Source organism: Eublepharis macularius, chromosome 9 (assembly GCF_028583425.1).
Source record: "Eublepharis macularius isolate TG4126 chromosome 9, MPM_Emac_v1.0, whole genome shotgun sequence".
NCBI lineage: Eukaryota > Metazoa > Chordata > Lepidosauria > Squamata > Eublepharidae > Eublepharis > Eublepharis macularius.
Window position 1 is genome coordinate 9392815 of NC_072798.1, and position 16345 is coordinate 9409159.

Consider the following 16345-nt stretch of genomic DNA (forward strand, 5'->3'; position numbering starts at 1 on the left):
ACTTAGCCGCGTCAGAAATAATGTTTGTTTTCCTGACTATTCGACGGCTTTAGGACCCATGAAGCACCCCGGCGCAGAGCCGTTCACCTTTGAACCCGGAAGCTGTAGCCGCTTTTCCTCTCAGGCCAGAGAGGCTGAGCGGCGAAACCGCGGCGCATGCGTGGTGCGGGGGCTCTGACCTTCAGCAGCCGGGGCCGGGCGGGCAGCTCGTGAAGGAGGCTGAAGAGGCTGCGGGAAGGAGAGACGGGAGGAAGGAGCCGAAGCCGCCCCGGCCCAGAGACTCGACATGCTGTCCCGAGGAGCAGCCGCGGCTGGCGCCGCCCTGCTCTTCCAGCCACAATGGTACGAGGCCTGGGGCACTTAAGGGTTGCCAACCTCCAGGTGGCGCCTGGAGATCTCCCGCAATTACAACTCCAGGCCGTAGAGATCAAACTCCCCCGCCCCCGAGAAAATGGCTGCTTTGGAGGGTGTCACTATACCTAGCTTAGTTCCCTCTCCTCCCCAAACCCCGCCCTCTCCAGGCCTCATCCTCCCAAATCTCCAGGAATTTCCCGATCTGGAGTTGGTAACCCTATTTCTAGGCTTTTCTTCTCACTTGCCTCACTCTAGCTGTCCTCTGTGTTTGGCTGGAGGGGTCGGGGAAGGGAAGCACGCTGCCCACGTGTGCCCCTTGGGCTGTTTGTGCTGTGATTGCACAGATCGTCCCATAACAAGTTGAGTCTTGTGCTAGGTGACAAGCCTTAGGCTAGGCAGACCTGCCTTATTCTGAATTAAGCCCCCGTTCATCAGGTTCAGTATTGCTTCCACTGGCAGGAGCTCTGCAGGGGCTTGGTCAGAGGGGGCCTAGGTTCAATTAAAGAGCCCACAGTTTGCATGCACAAGGTCCCTGGTTCAGTCCCCGGCATCTCCAGCTGAAAGGATCAAGTGGTAGGTGCAGCGAAAGACTTAAAGACTTCTCTTTAAGAGCCCCAAGAGCTGCTGTCAGTACTGACCTTGATGGACTGATGGTCAGGTTCAGAATAAGGTGGCTTCATATGCTCAGTGTCTGAAAATTTGAAAGTGGACGTGCAGGCAACTGAACCTGTGACCTTCTGCAAACAAAGCAGCTCTGGCTTCTTCCAAAATAAAGGAGAGCTTCTGACTGTACAGTCCTGTTTTTCAGAGCATAGTGACCAAAGCCCACTGTACTAATGTCACACTATGTAATCCCCCTTGAGTCTCAGTAAGAAAGGTGGACTATAAATGGCATAAATAAATGTGGAACGTGGCCTTGTGTCATACTAGGAAACATCACTGAAGTTGTGTTTACCTTAGATCCTTAGACAGGCAAATGCCTTTCCAGTTGAACAAAAAAATGCAGTACATTTACAGTGGCATTGTAGAAAGAACACAGTGTAGCAAAGAGAGAGGAGATTTTCAGCAGCTTCGTTCATTGCCGGGCTTTTGCCTTTTATTTCAGTTAAATAGAAAAGAGTCCAGTAGCATCTTTAAGACTAACCAACTTTACTGTAGCATAAGCTTTCGAGAATCACAGTTCTCTTTGTCAGATGCAAAGATCCTCTGGATCTATTTTTCAGTTGTTTCAGCACTGGAGAGGAATGCTTTTATTTCAGACTTCCCAAACTCTCTACAGCAGTTCTCCAGTTCATGCTTTACAGTTAATATAATATGATATCAAAGTGTTGCCTGTAACTCACACAACTACAGAATGAGGGATAAGGGTACATTGGAAATTAGTTTTGTGAAGATAATTTGTACTGTAAAGCACTTTGCCCGCTTTACTTGTGAAAATCTTTGCAGAACAATAACATATTCTGGTATCTGCTGGGATATTTCTCTAAGACTGAATACATGGTAACATATTTCACTTTACGTATTCACGTAGGGCTTTGACATGCACTTAATATAGAAAACTGTTGTGGAAGGACAGTAGCCTGGTGCAGCCCGTCCATTAAATAATTAAAATATCCATATCCTGCCTTTTTGTAAGGCTCAGATCTTCAATATTTGTTACTGTAGTGAAGAATTAGCACTTTTAACAAATGAAGTGTGCAATAACATGTTTAATTTTTCAGGGTCCAAGTTAGGAATATGGCAACCTTGAAAGACAGTAAGTATTTCCCCTTTTTTATGTGATTTCTTTTGGGATAGTGGCAATCAGCTGTTGTGGGTGGTTGTCCCAATTTCTCTTCCCCCCACAACTGAGATGGGTCACTAGTGGTTAAGTAGATTCTAGTTACTTTTAACTGTGCAGCCTCAAAGCCTTATGCAGGATGAATCTCTGCTTATTTGATTGGATCGTGTTCAAGATTATTTCTCAGAAGAATTACCTTTGAGAATATGCTGTACGCTTCAGCTTTGCCTCACTTGGTGCTTTCTGATCTGTGCAGTTACCAGGCGTTTAAAGTCTATCAAGAACATCCAGAAAATCACAAAGTCCATGAAGATGGTTGCAGCGGCAAAGTATGCCAAGGCGGAGCGAGAGTTGAAGCCTGCAAGAGTTTACGGAGTAGGGGCACTGGGTAAGGGAAGTTTCCTCTTTGGAGGCTGCAAGTGGGGCGGTGCTGAAAAGTGCTGTCAAATCATAGTGACTTACAGCGACACCTGTTAGGGTTTTCAAGGCAAGAGACTAAATAGAGGTGGTTGGCCATTGCCTACCCTGGTCTTCGTTGGAGGTCTCCCATCCAATTATTAACCAAGGTCAACCCTGCTTAGCTTCTGAGGTGTGATGAGATCAGGCTTGCCTGCGCTATCCAGGTAACATGCAAACAAGGGGTGCAGACAACTTAATCCTGTGCTTCTGGGACAAGAATAAAGCAAAAATAAACACAGGTCTCGTCTCGTAGAGTTTTCTGATGCACAACTTTACGATGAGGCACTTCTAAGCTGGAACAAATGAGTTTCAGAGATCTGCCATCATCTTGGACCCTCAGAACGAGTGGCAATAACTGACAAGTATTGCTATCGGCTTGGGATGGGTGACTGCAACTTTCCCCGGGGTGGGCGGGGGCAGGTAAAAAAGTAATTGCTCCCAGCGCTTTGTTTCAGTAAATTTAATTAGACTCTTGAGGCAAGATGATCCAGATTTTGCAGCAAGGAAATCTGGGTTCTACAGACTAAATTCATGAAGGAGATTTGCATATTGTCGAAGGCTTTCACGGCTGGAGAACGATGGTTGTTGTGGGTTTTCCGGGCTGTATTGCTGTGCCAAGACCACGGCAATACAGCCCGGAAAACCCACAACAACCATCGAGATTTGCATATATTTTGCATAATGTATTCAGTTTTTGCTATATGGAAATTGGGCCTTGGTAGAACCAGCATTGGCATGTTTGGCGGAGATCACCATCTTTTTTAGGTTTCTAGATGATCATTTTTGGCTGCAATTCCTCCCGCCCCTTTTTCCAGCTCTCTATGAGAAGGCGGAAATCAAGGCGCCCGAAGACAAGAAGAAGCACCTCCTCATTGGGGTGTCCTCTGACCGTGGGCTTTGCGGTGCCATCCACACCTCAATTGCTAAAAGCATCAAGAGTCACATTTCCACTCTTCTGAATGCCGGCAAGGAAGTCATGATCATCGGAGTGGGTGACAAGCTCAGAGGTCAGCTGCAAAGGTAATGTGAGAACGATAGCCTCGTGTTTAAGCTGAAAGTGGAGTGTAAATGTTGTGAAATGAAAATAAAAGTATTTGCATACAGTAAACGGTAAAGGTAGTCCCCTGTGCCAGCACCCATTACTGACCATGGGGAGACATCACATTATGATGTTTTCTTGGCAGACTTTTTTGTTATGGGGTGGTTTGCCATTGCCTTCCCCAGTCATCTACACTTTACCCCCAGGAACCTGGGTACTCGTTTTACCGACCTCGGAAGGATGGAAGGCTGACTCAACCTTGAGCTGGCTATTTGAACATGGCTTCCGCCAGGATCGAACTCAGCTCGTGAGCAGAGCTTGGGCTGCAGTACTGCCGCTTACCACTCTGCGCCACGGGGCTCACTTACAGTGGGGTGGACAATATTCCACAGAAAACTTGAGCATCAGAAGATGGTCTGGACATTTGTCCATTTTGGAACATTTTCTATCCCACATCACTGGCGAGTAAGAATTCAGAAAGCCCCTTTGGCACTTCCCCATGAGAAACTGCCCTGATAATTCCCCCACCCCTTGCTTCAGAGATCTTTTATCCGCCCCCCCCTACTAAACATCCCACCTTCATTATTCAGGAACTACTCAGTGCTTATGATTAATTTCTGGCTTCCAGCAAATAGACAATTGTTATACCTGTATAGCTTTCCACTAAGGAAGAGCGCACTTGTTCAGTGTCTGGATGGAAGCAAGTAGGCCTCACTCCGAAGCTTCTTTGAGCTCTTTAAATGAAGGGTAGGAGAGGCAGGGCTTTTGGGGGGGGAAGAGGTGGCGGAACTCAAGACTGCACAATGACCTCTCTTTGGGTCAGCTGGAACAAGGGGTGGGAGTTTTTAAAAGTTTAAATCGCCCTCGGAGAAAATGGTCACATGCTTGTGGCCCCGCTTGGCGGTGGGGGGGGGGGGCAATCTAAACTCCCTTCTGTCTGGAGATCAGGGGGCGGGGCCATTTTTAAGAGGTGCCGTTCCCGCTGGAAAAAAGCCCTGAGGAGATGTATCCATAATGAGAACACCCCCAGCACAGTTAGGAGGGGAGAGGTGGAAATGTTCTTTCTGGGTTTTTTTTTCTCCCCCACTCCAGGTTATACCGAATTTTGCAGCCTTCCAACATTAACAGTGCAATCCTAAGCAGAGTTAGTCCAGTCTAAGCCCATTGAAGCCCTTAAGACTGGAGTAACTCTTCTTAAAATTGCACTGTACGCCACCCCACCCCCCCAAGCAGTTTTTAGGATAGAGGATGGATGGCATTTTGCAAGGGCTTAGATAGCAGACCTTGGCTCTGGAACTAGTTTTCAGTTCCAAAATTGCATCCTGATATGTGTGAAAGGGTGGTAGGATGCTTCTGAGCGTATGGGGAGTGACTTTCCCAAACGGCCAAATAAGCACAGCCCCCCCCCCCATAACACACTTAAGCAGCCAAGGCCGACTCGGAATCTTCAACATTAAGGCCTGGATCCCCAGACGTAGTGGAGGAAAGTGAGGAAGAGAGCGCCAAGATGTTTGGGCCATGAACCAATAGAGGGGAAAGGAGGAAAGAGCCATAGTTTGGCTGCGGCCGACAGGGAGTGGAAAAGGAAGAAGCACCATGACGTGGAGGCAAGGCTCATGGAGGGAAGAGGAAATAAAGATACTTAGCAGTGGGAGGGTCAGATGTGAGACAGAGGGGTGGAGAGTGCAGAGGGTGGGCTGGACAAGATGGCAGAAGCGCCTGCCCTCCTTTCCAGGCCCTGGTCTCTGTGTGGCATGCTTTGTATAATCAGCCACACCATTCCATCTTGGGCAAAGCATATTCAGCACAGCATGAGGCTAATACCTTTTTCCATCTCTAAACAGCAAGGAAAGGTACTGCACAGTAAGCCGGTACACACAACAGCCTATGTGATCAAGGTGTACACGAGTTGGCCCCAACTTCTGTGACTGTGCAATCGCCTACCATTGGCGTGTGGCAGGGCACTCGCTCTCCCGCCCTGCACATTCAGCGATCACGTGTGGGCTGTTGTGTGTACCGGGCTACTCCTTTCCTTCATGCAAAGCGAAAGGAGAAGCATCTTTCCCAGAAGCCATCTGCGTCCTTTGCACAGGATGTCTGGAAAGGGAGAGCCGCCTTCCCTCTCGTTGCGGGGGAGGCATCCAGAGAGGATCTTTTCTGTGAGAGGCTCTTGATTCAAATAATGGGTAATTGGCTAGGAGAGACAGCAGTCTGGGTGAGCAAGATCCTTGTTGCAGTGCCCAGTCTTCTCTGTGCATGTAGAAACTGGATGAGCGGAATCTTGCCCCCTGCCCAAACCTGTGTTGCTCAGAGCCTTAAACAGATTGACCCAAGTGTCATCATGGTGTCTGTGATTTAAGCTGAGCTTATTTCAGCCCAGGGGGGCAAGGCTGTGTGCAGAGGTGATGGCTTGATTAACAACGGCAGCCTCAAATGCACCCTACAATCCTTTTTCCCCAGGCCCAGTTCTGCCGAATTGATGGAGTAATCTTGTCAAGGCTGCCTGGTGGGGGAGCCGAGTCTTATCTTCAGCATACTATTTGTAGTCTTGGATCCAGGCCCCCTTTTATACCTGAGCTTGCTTTCATTCTAGGACACACAGCAACCACTTCTTGTTGACCTTCAAGGAAGTGGGAAGAAAGCCCCCCACTTTTGGAGACGCTTCGGTCATCACCTTGGAGCTGCTGAACTCTGGATACGAATTTGACGAGGGATCTGTCATCTTCAATCGCTTCAGGCAAGGAGGACGAGAAAGCGCTTTTAAAACGTGACATTCTTTCCTTTCTCAAGACAAGACCACGTTGGACGGGGTTGGCACAACCCAGGCTGGCAGGCGGGGAATGCAGGGAGAACTTGATGGCAGCCAAGCCTTTGCGGTTTTTTCTGCTGTCCTCTAGCAGAATTCAGGGCTTCAGATGAGCTGGGAGGTGTTGGTAGACCTTTCAACCATATCCCATCTTCTCAAAGTGAGTCCAGGAAGCTGTGCTGTCCCTGCGACTTGGAGAGCCCCAAGCTCGGCCCGTGAGACTGTAGCAATATCACTTGACTGTAATCTTAATTCTGATGCTGTCATAATCGAGAAGAGTCCAGTAGCACCTTTAAGACTAACCAGCTTTACTGTAGCATAAGCTTTCGAGAATCACAGCTCTCTTCGTCAGATGCAGAACTGTGATTCTCGAAAGCTTACGCTACAGTAAAGTTGGTTAGTCTTAAAGGTGCTACTGGACTCTTCTCGATTTTGCTACTACAGACTAACACGGTTAACTCCTCTGGATGCTGTCATAGACAGTGGAGGCATCGTCGACTTGCAGATACTTGAAATATTCATGTATGAAGGGAGTGATTCCTTTGCGACTATGCCTTTTTGAGCTTGTTTGGAGGTTCTAGCAGGGGAGCGCAGCTATCGTATACCCTTGACCGAAGAACGGTACACTCCTATCTGGGATGGTCATCCTCTTCCACCGAGCGTGCAGCTTCGGGAGGGACGCACACGGAGCGGTGAGGGAGGAAGGGGACACCCGCCTAGCCAGCCAGATCAGCCGAATCAACCCTGGCGATCAATGGGGTGACAGATGTCGCAGCCAGATCGCCCTCACATCCGCGACTATGCCTTTTTAACTTGTTTCTCCGGAGCAGTTTTATGTGGGGCTGGAAACGGGCACTAGGAATTCCTTTGGAGTTGGAAGTACCTTGCCTCTGAATGTGTTTGCGGTGTAGAAAGTGGTGAGAGAGCCGACTGAATCAAACATGCGTACTAGTCAGCATTTCTTTTGATTTGCAGACTCAGGAAATGCAAAAGCCAGCTGAAGTATTATTGGCGGCCGCTGCCTGCATCTCTATCTCTTGCTCAAGGGCAGGATGCTCCACACGCCTATTCATAGAAGCATAGAATCCAAGCTACAGAAGCAGCCCAGTTGTGGCAAAGCTGATAAAACTAGGAAGCCCCAAAATGGAGAACAGTGAGGGCAGTGAAACCCAATGAGTTAACAGCAGTGAGGGCAATGAATGGACAGTGATGCGAAAAGCTATTAGGCATGTTGTCTTCTTGCTGTCTCTTGCTACATCAACAAACTTAGGCTGACGAGGGATTTCTGTTCTAAGTCTCTTGAATCAAGACCGTTACCCTTCTAGGTGTACGTTTGTGTGAACATAGAAGTGATTTCAGACTTTGCGAGAGGTTCTTCTGAGCCAGAACAATGTTTCAGAACGGTATTCTTTTCCCTGCAGGTCTGTTATTTCTTACAAGACAGACGAGAAACCAATCTATTCTCTCGAGACGGTTTCAGGTGCCGGTAAGTCCAGAGCTAGCACTTGGCAAGTTTGGGAATAAATACTTATTCAAGGGCATCACTGAGTACCGTTTTGTGCGATAAGATGGTTGTGTGTGTGTATTTTTTGTAAACCATCTTCCTGATCTAAACCATCAACCTGATCTGTTGTATTGTGGGTGGAAAGTACATTGTTTGGGACTGAAGCAGTAAACGGTGTGCTTTCTGTTGATTTTAAAAAGGCACTGTCGGAGATAAAGGCTGATTCTGCACACGTTGGATAATGCACTTTCAATGCACTTTATCAATCATTTGAGGTGGATTTTTGTACTGCACACAAAAAAAAATCCATTCCAAATGATCTATAAAGAGGATTGGAAGTGCATTATCCAATGAGTGCGGAATCACTCAAAGATGTGCTTCAAAACAGTCACCAGTTCCAGGAGTTGCAGTTATGTAACTTAATGATTGTCGAGGATTGGAGTTTCCAGAGGATCCCTGCTGACAACCAAGGGACAAACTTGGGGCTGAAACTTTAGGGAGTATCGAGGAAAGAAGGACAAAAGAGATCTTGTTTTATATTCTACCTTTTTTTTGCAATTGAATCTCTGACTTATAATAACAGCAACAACATTTGATTTATGTAACGCTCTTCAAGACAACTTAATGCCCACTCAGAGCGGTTTACAAAGTATGCCATTATTATCCCCACAACAAAACACCCTGTGAGGTGGGTGGGGATGAGAGAGCTCCAGAGAGCTGTGACTAGCCCAAGGTCACCCAGCTGGCTTCAAGTGGAGGAGTGGGGAATCAAACCCGGCTCTCCAGATTAGAGTCCCATGCTCTTAACCACTACACCAAACTGGCTTGTAAGCAACTCTCACATGAGTTGCTTACAAGTTGGAATGGGAAGAACCTCCTCTGATACCATTTTGGTTGCTAGTCCACAGTAATCTTGAAATTCACTCATAACTTACGCTTGAATTTTTACTTTCTACATCCAAGCGTTCCCCCCTCCAGGCTAACTTTCTTTTTTGCTCTGTTGCATGGTTGCCTTTGCAGAAAGCATTAGCATCTATGATGACATCGATGCAGATGTCCTGCGAAACTACCAGGAATTTACGCTGGCCAACATCATCTTCTACTCCTTGAAAGAGTCTACCACCAGCGAGCAGAGCGCTAGGATGACTGCCATGGACAACGCCAGCAAAAACGCCTGTAAGGGAACTTTGTGGAGCTTTGAGGGTGCCCTGATTTCTTTGCAACAGCTTAGATGTGACTAACGGGAGAAATCGGAGTACGGAATAGGAAAAACTACTTGCCATACTGGTTAAAAGGGCTGCCTTGTGTAGCGTCCAGTGGAAACACCGATCAGGTTTTTATCCTACCTTTCCCTCCTGTGAGCTGTACATAGAATTCCTTTTCTGTTCTATAGCAGCCCTCTGAGTAGGTTTAGAATGAGAGAGAACAAGCCAGGCCCAATGAGAATCATGGCTGAATCGGGATTTATACCTGGGCCTCTTTAGTCCGGCACTCTAACCACCGCACAACACTGACTCTTCCACTGGGGATCTTTAATAGTCATTACTTTCTCCAGCTTCTCTAATTTAATCAGGCTCAATTCCAGGCTCAATTCCAAGCATACATACTGTGTGGGGGGGGGAGCCCATTGGTCACCGTTGATCCGTCTTATGAGCAAACATGCATAAAATAGCAATGCTGAGTGTTGAAAAAAATTTTATCCACTCTTTACAGCTTCAATTTGAAGTGTCTTTTAATTCAAAACCTATGCTATCTTGAGATTTTTCTCTTAAGGTCGTTGTTATGCACTTATCGAGAAAAACCCTCATCATTTCAGCTGTGAATGCAGAATTCGTTCCATCCAGCATTCTCCTCGAACCTATAAGCAACTAGTTTTGGCAAATCCTCATGGCAGAGCTTGAACTAGTTTTGGCAAATCCTCATGGCAGAGCCTGGAGAGGCAAGGAAGCAACATGTCAAGAAGGAATATGAACTTACTGAAATGGATATAGTTACTTGGCGGGGTGGGGGAGTGCCATGATCCACAGAAGTCTCCACTCGCACGGGCCAGAAAGTGTTCTGTAGGTATTTGCTAGCTTTTGTTCTCCAGTCACAAAATCTAGGTCTGTTTTCAGTGAACAAGGAAATTGGTAAAGGTCTGCTTCCTTAACTTCAATGCAACAGGCAATCCTATTGTTTGAGTAGTTGCTGATGTTCTTGGCTGCCCGCCTCCTGAATTGTCCACCTCTTTTTTCCTAGCGGAAATGATTGACAAGCTGACTCTGACGTTCAACCGCACCCGCCAAGCTGTCATCACCAAGGAGCTTATTGAGATCATCTCTGGTGCTGCTGCTCTGTAAGTATAAGTGGCTGTTGAGAGTTTCCGGCGGTAACGTTCACGTCTCTTACCGTCGGTGGCATTGACTTTGGGAGGGAGCAAAAGAGAGGGCCTGGCGGGTGTTGCGAATTGTGTGGTGCTTTAAAAATACCACTGACCCATGCATGATACGGCTTGGAGCTCTCATTAATTCCATGCAGCCTGCAGAAGTTGTTGGCAGTTCTGAGGAGCTGCTTTTCTCCATGTCCTGGCCTAGAATTGGATGTGTGTAGATCCTGGGCTGCTCTGAAGGTATTGGGAGTCTAGGCTATGCCACAAAGCTCCTATCAGCACTGGGTGTGTTGGTGGGGCGGAGATAATCCAGTGCTGACAGTCTGACCTGCCTTTGCAAGTCTGCAGTTAACTTGCGTGTCAAACTCTCTGCAGGCAGCAAAAGTCTTATCTTCTGATGCACCACTGAATTAAAAGGGAAACAAATGAAACGTGCTTGCTCTTAATCCGTTCCGTCCAATGAGCCTTTGCACACCCTTCTTGCATTTTGGCTCTTGTGTTGCATGTTTAATTCAATCACAGCAATGCGTTTGGCTCAATTTGCATGACTTAATACTTCACTGGCTGTTCTGTTTTTTTGTTTTTAACTTAACGCCTCCACATCTAGGCACTAGGGGCAAACTGGAACGCCGAAGGCCACAGGTAAAGTAATGCTGTTAAATTAGATGCTAATAACCTAAGTGAGGTAATAATGAGAGATGAGAATTGAGAAGTATAAGAAACGGAGTAGAGAAGTTAGCCGTGTGAGTCTGTAGTTGCAAAATAGTAAAGAGTCCAGTAGCACCTTTAAGACTAACCAACTTTATTATAGCATAAGCTTTCGAGAACCACAGCTCCATTCATCAGATGCATCTGACGAAGACAGCTGTGATTCTCGAAAGCTTATGCTAAAATAAAGTTGGTTAGTCTTAAAGGTGCTACTGGACTCTACTATATAGTAAAGAAGGCGACTTTTGATGTCTCTGGTTCTCTTAGAGGTGCTTGCTTGAGAATCTCTGGCATTGCATGGATGTTTTGCCCTGCTTTGTATGTGTACCAGTCTTGTGACTCAGTGTCGTCTGTTTAGAGGAGTTGAATGCACCCACGTTAGTTATCGAACCATGTTCCGACAAACATGTTGAATTCCTACAATACAGTGCTTTGAAGCTGCGTAGTAGGATGCTCAGTTGATCCATCCCAGGAGTGGCATCTGTCGAATTCTTAGAATAATTGGGTTGGAAAGAACCCCGAAACCCCTCATCGTTCTCCCTCCCAGTTTGTGAAATCTCAGCCACAAACTGCCCGCTGTAACTGAGTGCCCACAAAGTAGTCAGCCTGAGTGCTCAAGGAAGCAAGCCAAACTTTGTGCCAGTAGGGCAGGGGCTGAGCTTAGTAATTCTGGGGTCCTGGGCATGAGGCCAAGATGGAGCCCCAGTATCTGTGCCCCCACACTGAGCATGCTGCAGGGCAGCGGTGGTGGGAAACTTCCCTTCTTGCCTTCTCAGGGTGAGCAAGTGGCCTGTGGGTGGTTCTTCCGCATGCAGGGGCACCAGCCGCAGTCACCCCTTGGCTAAGCTTGCCCCTGTAGCAGGGGGAGCCCCTCCCCCAAACGACCAAGGAGCCTAGTTAGTCAGATCTGGAGAACTGTTCTTGTCAAGTTCCCCAGTGTGGCAGTCAGCTGCACCCTGAATTCAGGGCAGTTAAGGCCACTTCCCCATCCGTCCCAGCTCTGCATCAGTCATAAGCTGTAGGCCTTCAGTTCTAGGATGAGGATTTTGTTTTCAGCTCTGCAACTAGAAATCCCTTAAATGAAGACATTGGAGATTGAGCGTGGAGGTTCAGCATCAAAGCGTGTGTACAGAATGTACGATGGCTGAGTTGGGCAGTGCAAAGAAATGGACTGACACACACATTGGTGGTTTCGGGAGGGTTTTTTTTTTACCTCCCTAAACTGGGATATTGCAGGGTCTGTCCTGTCGAATGGTTAAGGATATTGGGGTTATTGCAGCGTCCAGCAGTAGTCTGTTAGTAAGCAAAGCATCAAATTCGCCTGGGGGTGCATCCCAACCTTCCTTTAATACCATGTTTATGCTTGTAGGTAAAGAAGAAGAGCTGTTCTGGCAAGCAGTATACTCTTCCTTTCTGGTAAAGCAAAATTGTTGGTCCATCACTGTGTGAAGAAATATTTTCAGGCGAAGACCCCCAAGTGTTTGTAAATCATATTACAATAAAGTCCTACATTGAAAGAGACTGACATTTTTCTTAGGGCCGGGGGAGCGGAGGTAGAATACAAGCCGGGAGCAGCACCTGCCACGATTTCTCATACCTAAAAGATTGCTGAAAGATCCTCTGTGTTACAGAGACATGAACCAACAGGCACAATCCACCGGGAAGTTCAAAACACATTTATGTCATTCAGTGAGATCCATGCAAAAGCCTGGCATACCAGACGCTACATTTGTCTTGCAAAGAAGTTTTGGAAGTGGTTTGATACCAAGGCATTAAATACTGCCGGTGATTGCTTGAAAGAAGACGTGCAGTGCCACCTTATGTATGATGGTGGGGTAAAATTTGTTCACGGGCATCGTTGCAGCACGGCACACTCGGGGCAAACCCTGCTTGTTCCAGCAGCCTTTTGGAGGCAGGTCATGTTTGCCATTTTACAAGTTAGAAGGCTTCCTCTGGGCATAGAGCAAAGATCACTGAGGGAGGTGGGGGGTATAGTTGAGAATTTCCTGCATTGTGCAGAGGGTTGGACTAGATGACCCTTAGGGTCCCTCCAGGCTGAAATCTGAGTGATTTGCCCAAAGATGATGGAACCAAGGGACTGAAATGGCCTGAGTTGCCCTGGTGGCTGATCTGTGCCTAGGCACTGACCCTCTTAATTCTCCTGGACCTCTCGGTGCCTTTTGATGCCATCATTTGTGCTACACTTCTGGGGCTGGGAGCCCTGTTTTGTATTGGTTTCAGTCCTAACTTGACGGAAGTTTTCAGAGTGTGGTGCTCGGATGCTGCTGGTCTGCCCCATGCTTTTCGACATCTATGTAAAGCCCCTAGGAGCGGTCATGCAGAGATCTGGCCTGAGTTGCCACCAAAATGCGAGTGACACTCAGCTCCATCCCACACTTCCAAAAGATCCCAGCGAGACTATGGAAAACCTGGAGGCAATTTCGGACCAGATGAGGGCTAAGAAGCTGAAACTTAATTCCAGCAAGGCAGAAGCGCTACTGGTGAGCAGGAGGTCTTGTAAAGGTAAAAGTAGTCCCCTGTACAAGCACCGAGTCATTACTGACCCATGGGGGGATGTCGCATCACGACGTTTTCTTGGCAGAATTTTTACGGGGTGGTTTGCCATTGCCTTCCCCAGTCATCTACGCTTTACACCCAGGAAACTGGGTAATCCTTTTACCGACCTCGGAAGGATGGAAGGCTGAGTCAACCTTGAACCCGCTACCTGAACCCAGCTGCTGCTGGGATCGAACTCCGGTCATGAGCAGAGCTTGGACTGCAGTACTCCGCCCTCCCCGCATCAGCAGGCTCAGGGTGGATTACAATCCGTATAGTAATTTAAAATACATATAGCCTTAAAACCAATAAAACCACATAAATATCTAAAACACAACAGAAGACTTCTCCAAAAACCACCACCCAACCATCTCCAAAAGCATTTAACAGGCTGGGTGGTAGATACTTGTAGTAGGGGGGAATGTTTTCCTCTAGTCGGCCAGCAAGGAGGCCCAACCAGCGTCAACCATACGCCTGGTGGAACAGCTCCGTCTTGCAGGCCCAGTAGAAGGATAACAAATCCGGCCAGGCCCTGGTCTCTTTAGACAGAGCATTCCACCAGGCTAGGCAGACCTCCCCAGACTCATCTGACAAAGAGAGCTGTGGTTCTCCAAAGCTTATGCTACAATACAGTTGGTTAGTCTTAAAGGTGCTACTGGACTCTTTACTATTTTGCAACCAACATCCAGAGTTTATTGTCTATAACCATAGGCTGTCACAATTTACCAAACATCAACTAATAAACAGTTAAATCCATTATCACAGTTAGTAAAGGTTACTTAAAATTAATTAAAACAGTACAGTATGCCAAACTATCCCAGGAATCACAAAGCAGCCTCATTCAGTACCACCTTAGATCTTATCTTTTTAGCTGCGAGTGCAAACTGAGAGACTATAGGACACATGATTATCAGTGTCAGATTAAAAAAACACAATCTTCTCAATTTTAGAATATGTGTTTGTGACTGATAGGATTCTGGTCAAGAATTTAGCTCTGGGTACACTATATAATGGACAATAAAGTAGGTAGTGGGAAAGGTTCTCCACTGTAGGTAATCCACAAATGCAGGTGTGATGTTCCATAGGGATGCGAGAATAACACCCTGCCAAAAGAGCTGTTTGCATCATCTGAAAGCGCAGAGCAGTGAAAGACACTCTGAGGTTATAATGAGAAATACTGGCTGGGTAGTGAGATCTTAAATGGTCAAATTTGATTAGTTTATACCAAGGAGCTGCCTTAGATTTTAATATTGATAGCCGATCCATCACTGCGCCTGATTTGTAGATCCAATCCTTAAGTGGGAGGTTGTTGGCTGAGACCCCTAACAGGTCATCCGGGATGGTTTACCGTTGGCAAATGGTGGATAGAAAGCCAGGGCATGCAGGGTCTTTGGAACCACAGACTAACACAGCTAACTCTTTTGGATCAAGCAATCAATAAATAATTTTGTAATGACTGCCTACAATGGCTGAGCTCAAACACAAGTTTGCCACTTGCGTAAGCGCAAGGTCTTTCTCCTGTTGGAGCCAGCGGGGCTAATTGCCACTTCAGTGTATCCGACTGTCTCTGCTATTAATTAAACCCAATTGTGAGAGTTGACTTTGTTTAAGTTGCCCTCAGCTTGGATTCCGAGCACAATTCTACAGTCTAGAATGTAATTGTTCCAGCCCAAGCATGCTTTAAAATGGGACAAATGCCCAGCCTATTAGTTGGTTGGGGTGTGTGTGTGTGAAATTGCTGGAGGAAATTGATAGTGAATTCAAGGGGGGGATTTTTGGCTAACTTCTGCAGCTTTTAAATATTAATAAAAATATAATCCTTCATGGAAAATTAAGGCCGCTGCTTGAGAAGAGAGAATTGGATCCTTACAATGTGGACGCCATCCAGCGTTGCAGCTACTTCTGCGTGAATGTGAAAGCAACGAATCTCCTTAAAAGGGTTTTGCTTGGTGTTCTTGCAATTAAGACTTTGTTGAGCTAGCTTGACGCTCCTTTTAGCTTTAGTTTGCGAAAAAACGTTCTTTGCCTCAAGTGGTTATTTGAACATTCTGCAACCTGGAACAGTACCGAAAAGCTAAAGAGTACAGTAAGGTGAAGGTGGTAGAGCTGAATGAATGCTGCAGATGTGTTGCGCAATTGGTGATGCCTTCCCCTGACCCACGATGACCTCATCTGGGGAAATGTCATCATGCAAAAAAACCCTCACCATTTCCCATCTCTTGTTCCCTTGCATGGAGCCCAACCAACCCCTTTATGCATTTATTTCGAAGTAAATGGTATGGGGGAAGGGAAGGCAGTGTAGTACAGCCCGATCTCAGATCAGATCTTGGAAGCTAAGCAGAACCAGTACTTGGATGGGAGACCAGCATGGAAGACTGCAGAGGAAGGCACTGGCAAACTACCTCCACTTCTCACTCGCCTTTGACTTCCGGTTTGGGATTAATGGCGATCTGATGTAACCTAGGGAGCTGGGCTATCCGAGATACTGTTTTTGGAAAGTGAGGCGCTCGAACGCCTGCTACCGTCCCCCCTTCAAGAAGGGGGTCCAGAACGCTACGCGACCCCGAGAGCGTGTGATCTCGGTGGCGGCGGGGGGGTTCTGAATCAAGGATTCTCCCCACCACCTTGAGGTCCCCTCGGAGAAGGGCGAGCCACTAACTCTGCAGTACCTTTGGAGTCATCAATTTGGCATAAGATCATCAGAAACCAAGCCTCAATACCAGCTTTGACCAATTATAAACGGAGGGAACAACACAAACAACCCGAATAAA

At 47.0% G+C, this 16345-nt stretch overlaps 1 protein-coding gene across 3 annotated transcripts; it reads left to right on the forward strand.

Moving 5' to 3' along the window:
* Positions 1–128: 128 nt before the first annotated feature.
* ATP5F1C (ATP synthase F1 subunit gamma) lies at positions 129–12539 on the forward strand. 3 transcript variants are annotated; one of them, XM_054989285.1, is made up of 10 exons: positions 130–342; positions 2076–2110; positions 2391–2522; positions 3409–3613; positions 6226–6369; positions 7860–7924; positions 8963–9118; positions 10181–10277; positions 10918–10952; positions 12388–12539. In XM_054989285.1, exons 1-9 carry the CDS (start codon positions 287–289, stop codon positions 10922–10924), a joined length of 897 nt encoding a protein of 298 aa, XP_054845260.1. In that variant the 5' UTR covers positions 130–286; the 3' UTR covers positions 10925–10952; positions 12388–12539. The 3 variants fall into 3 exon arrangements, with proteins under 3 accessions (XP_054845261.1, XP_054845262.1, XP_054845260.1); XM_054989286.1 differs by lacking the exon at positions 10918–10952 and having other exon boundaries at positions 129–342; XM_054989287.1 differs by lacking the exons at positions 10918–10952; positions 12388–12539 and having other exon boundaries at positions 129–342; positions 10181–10281.
* Positions 12540–16345: the final 3806 nt, after the last annotated feature.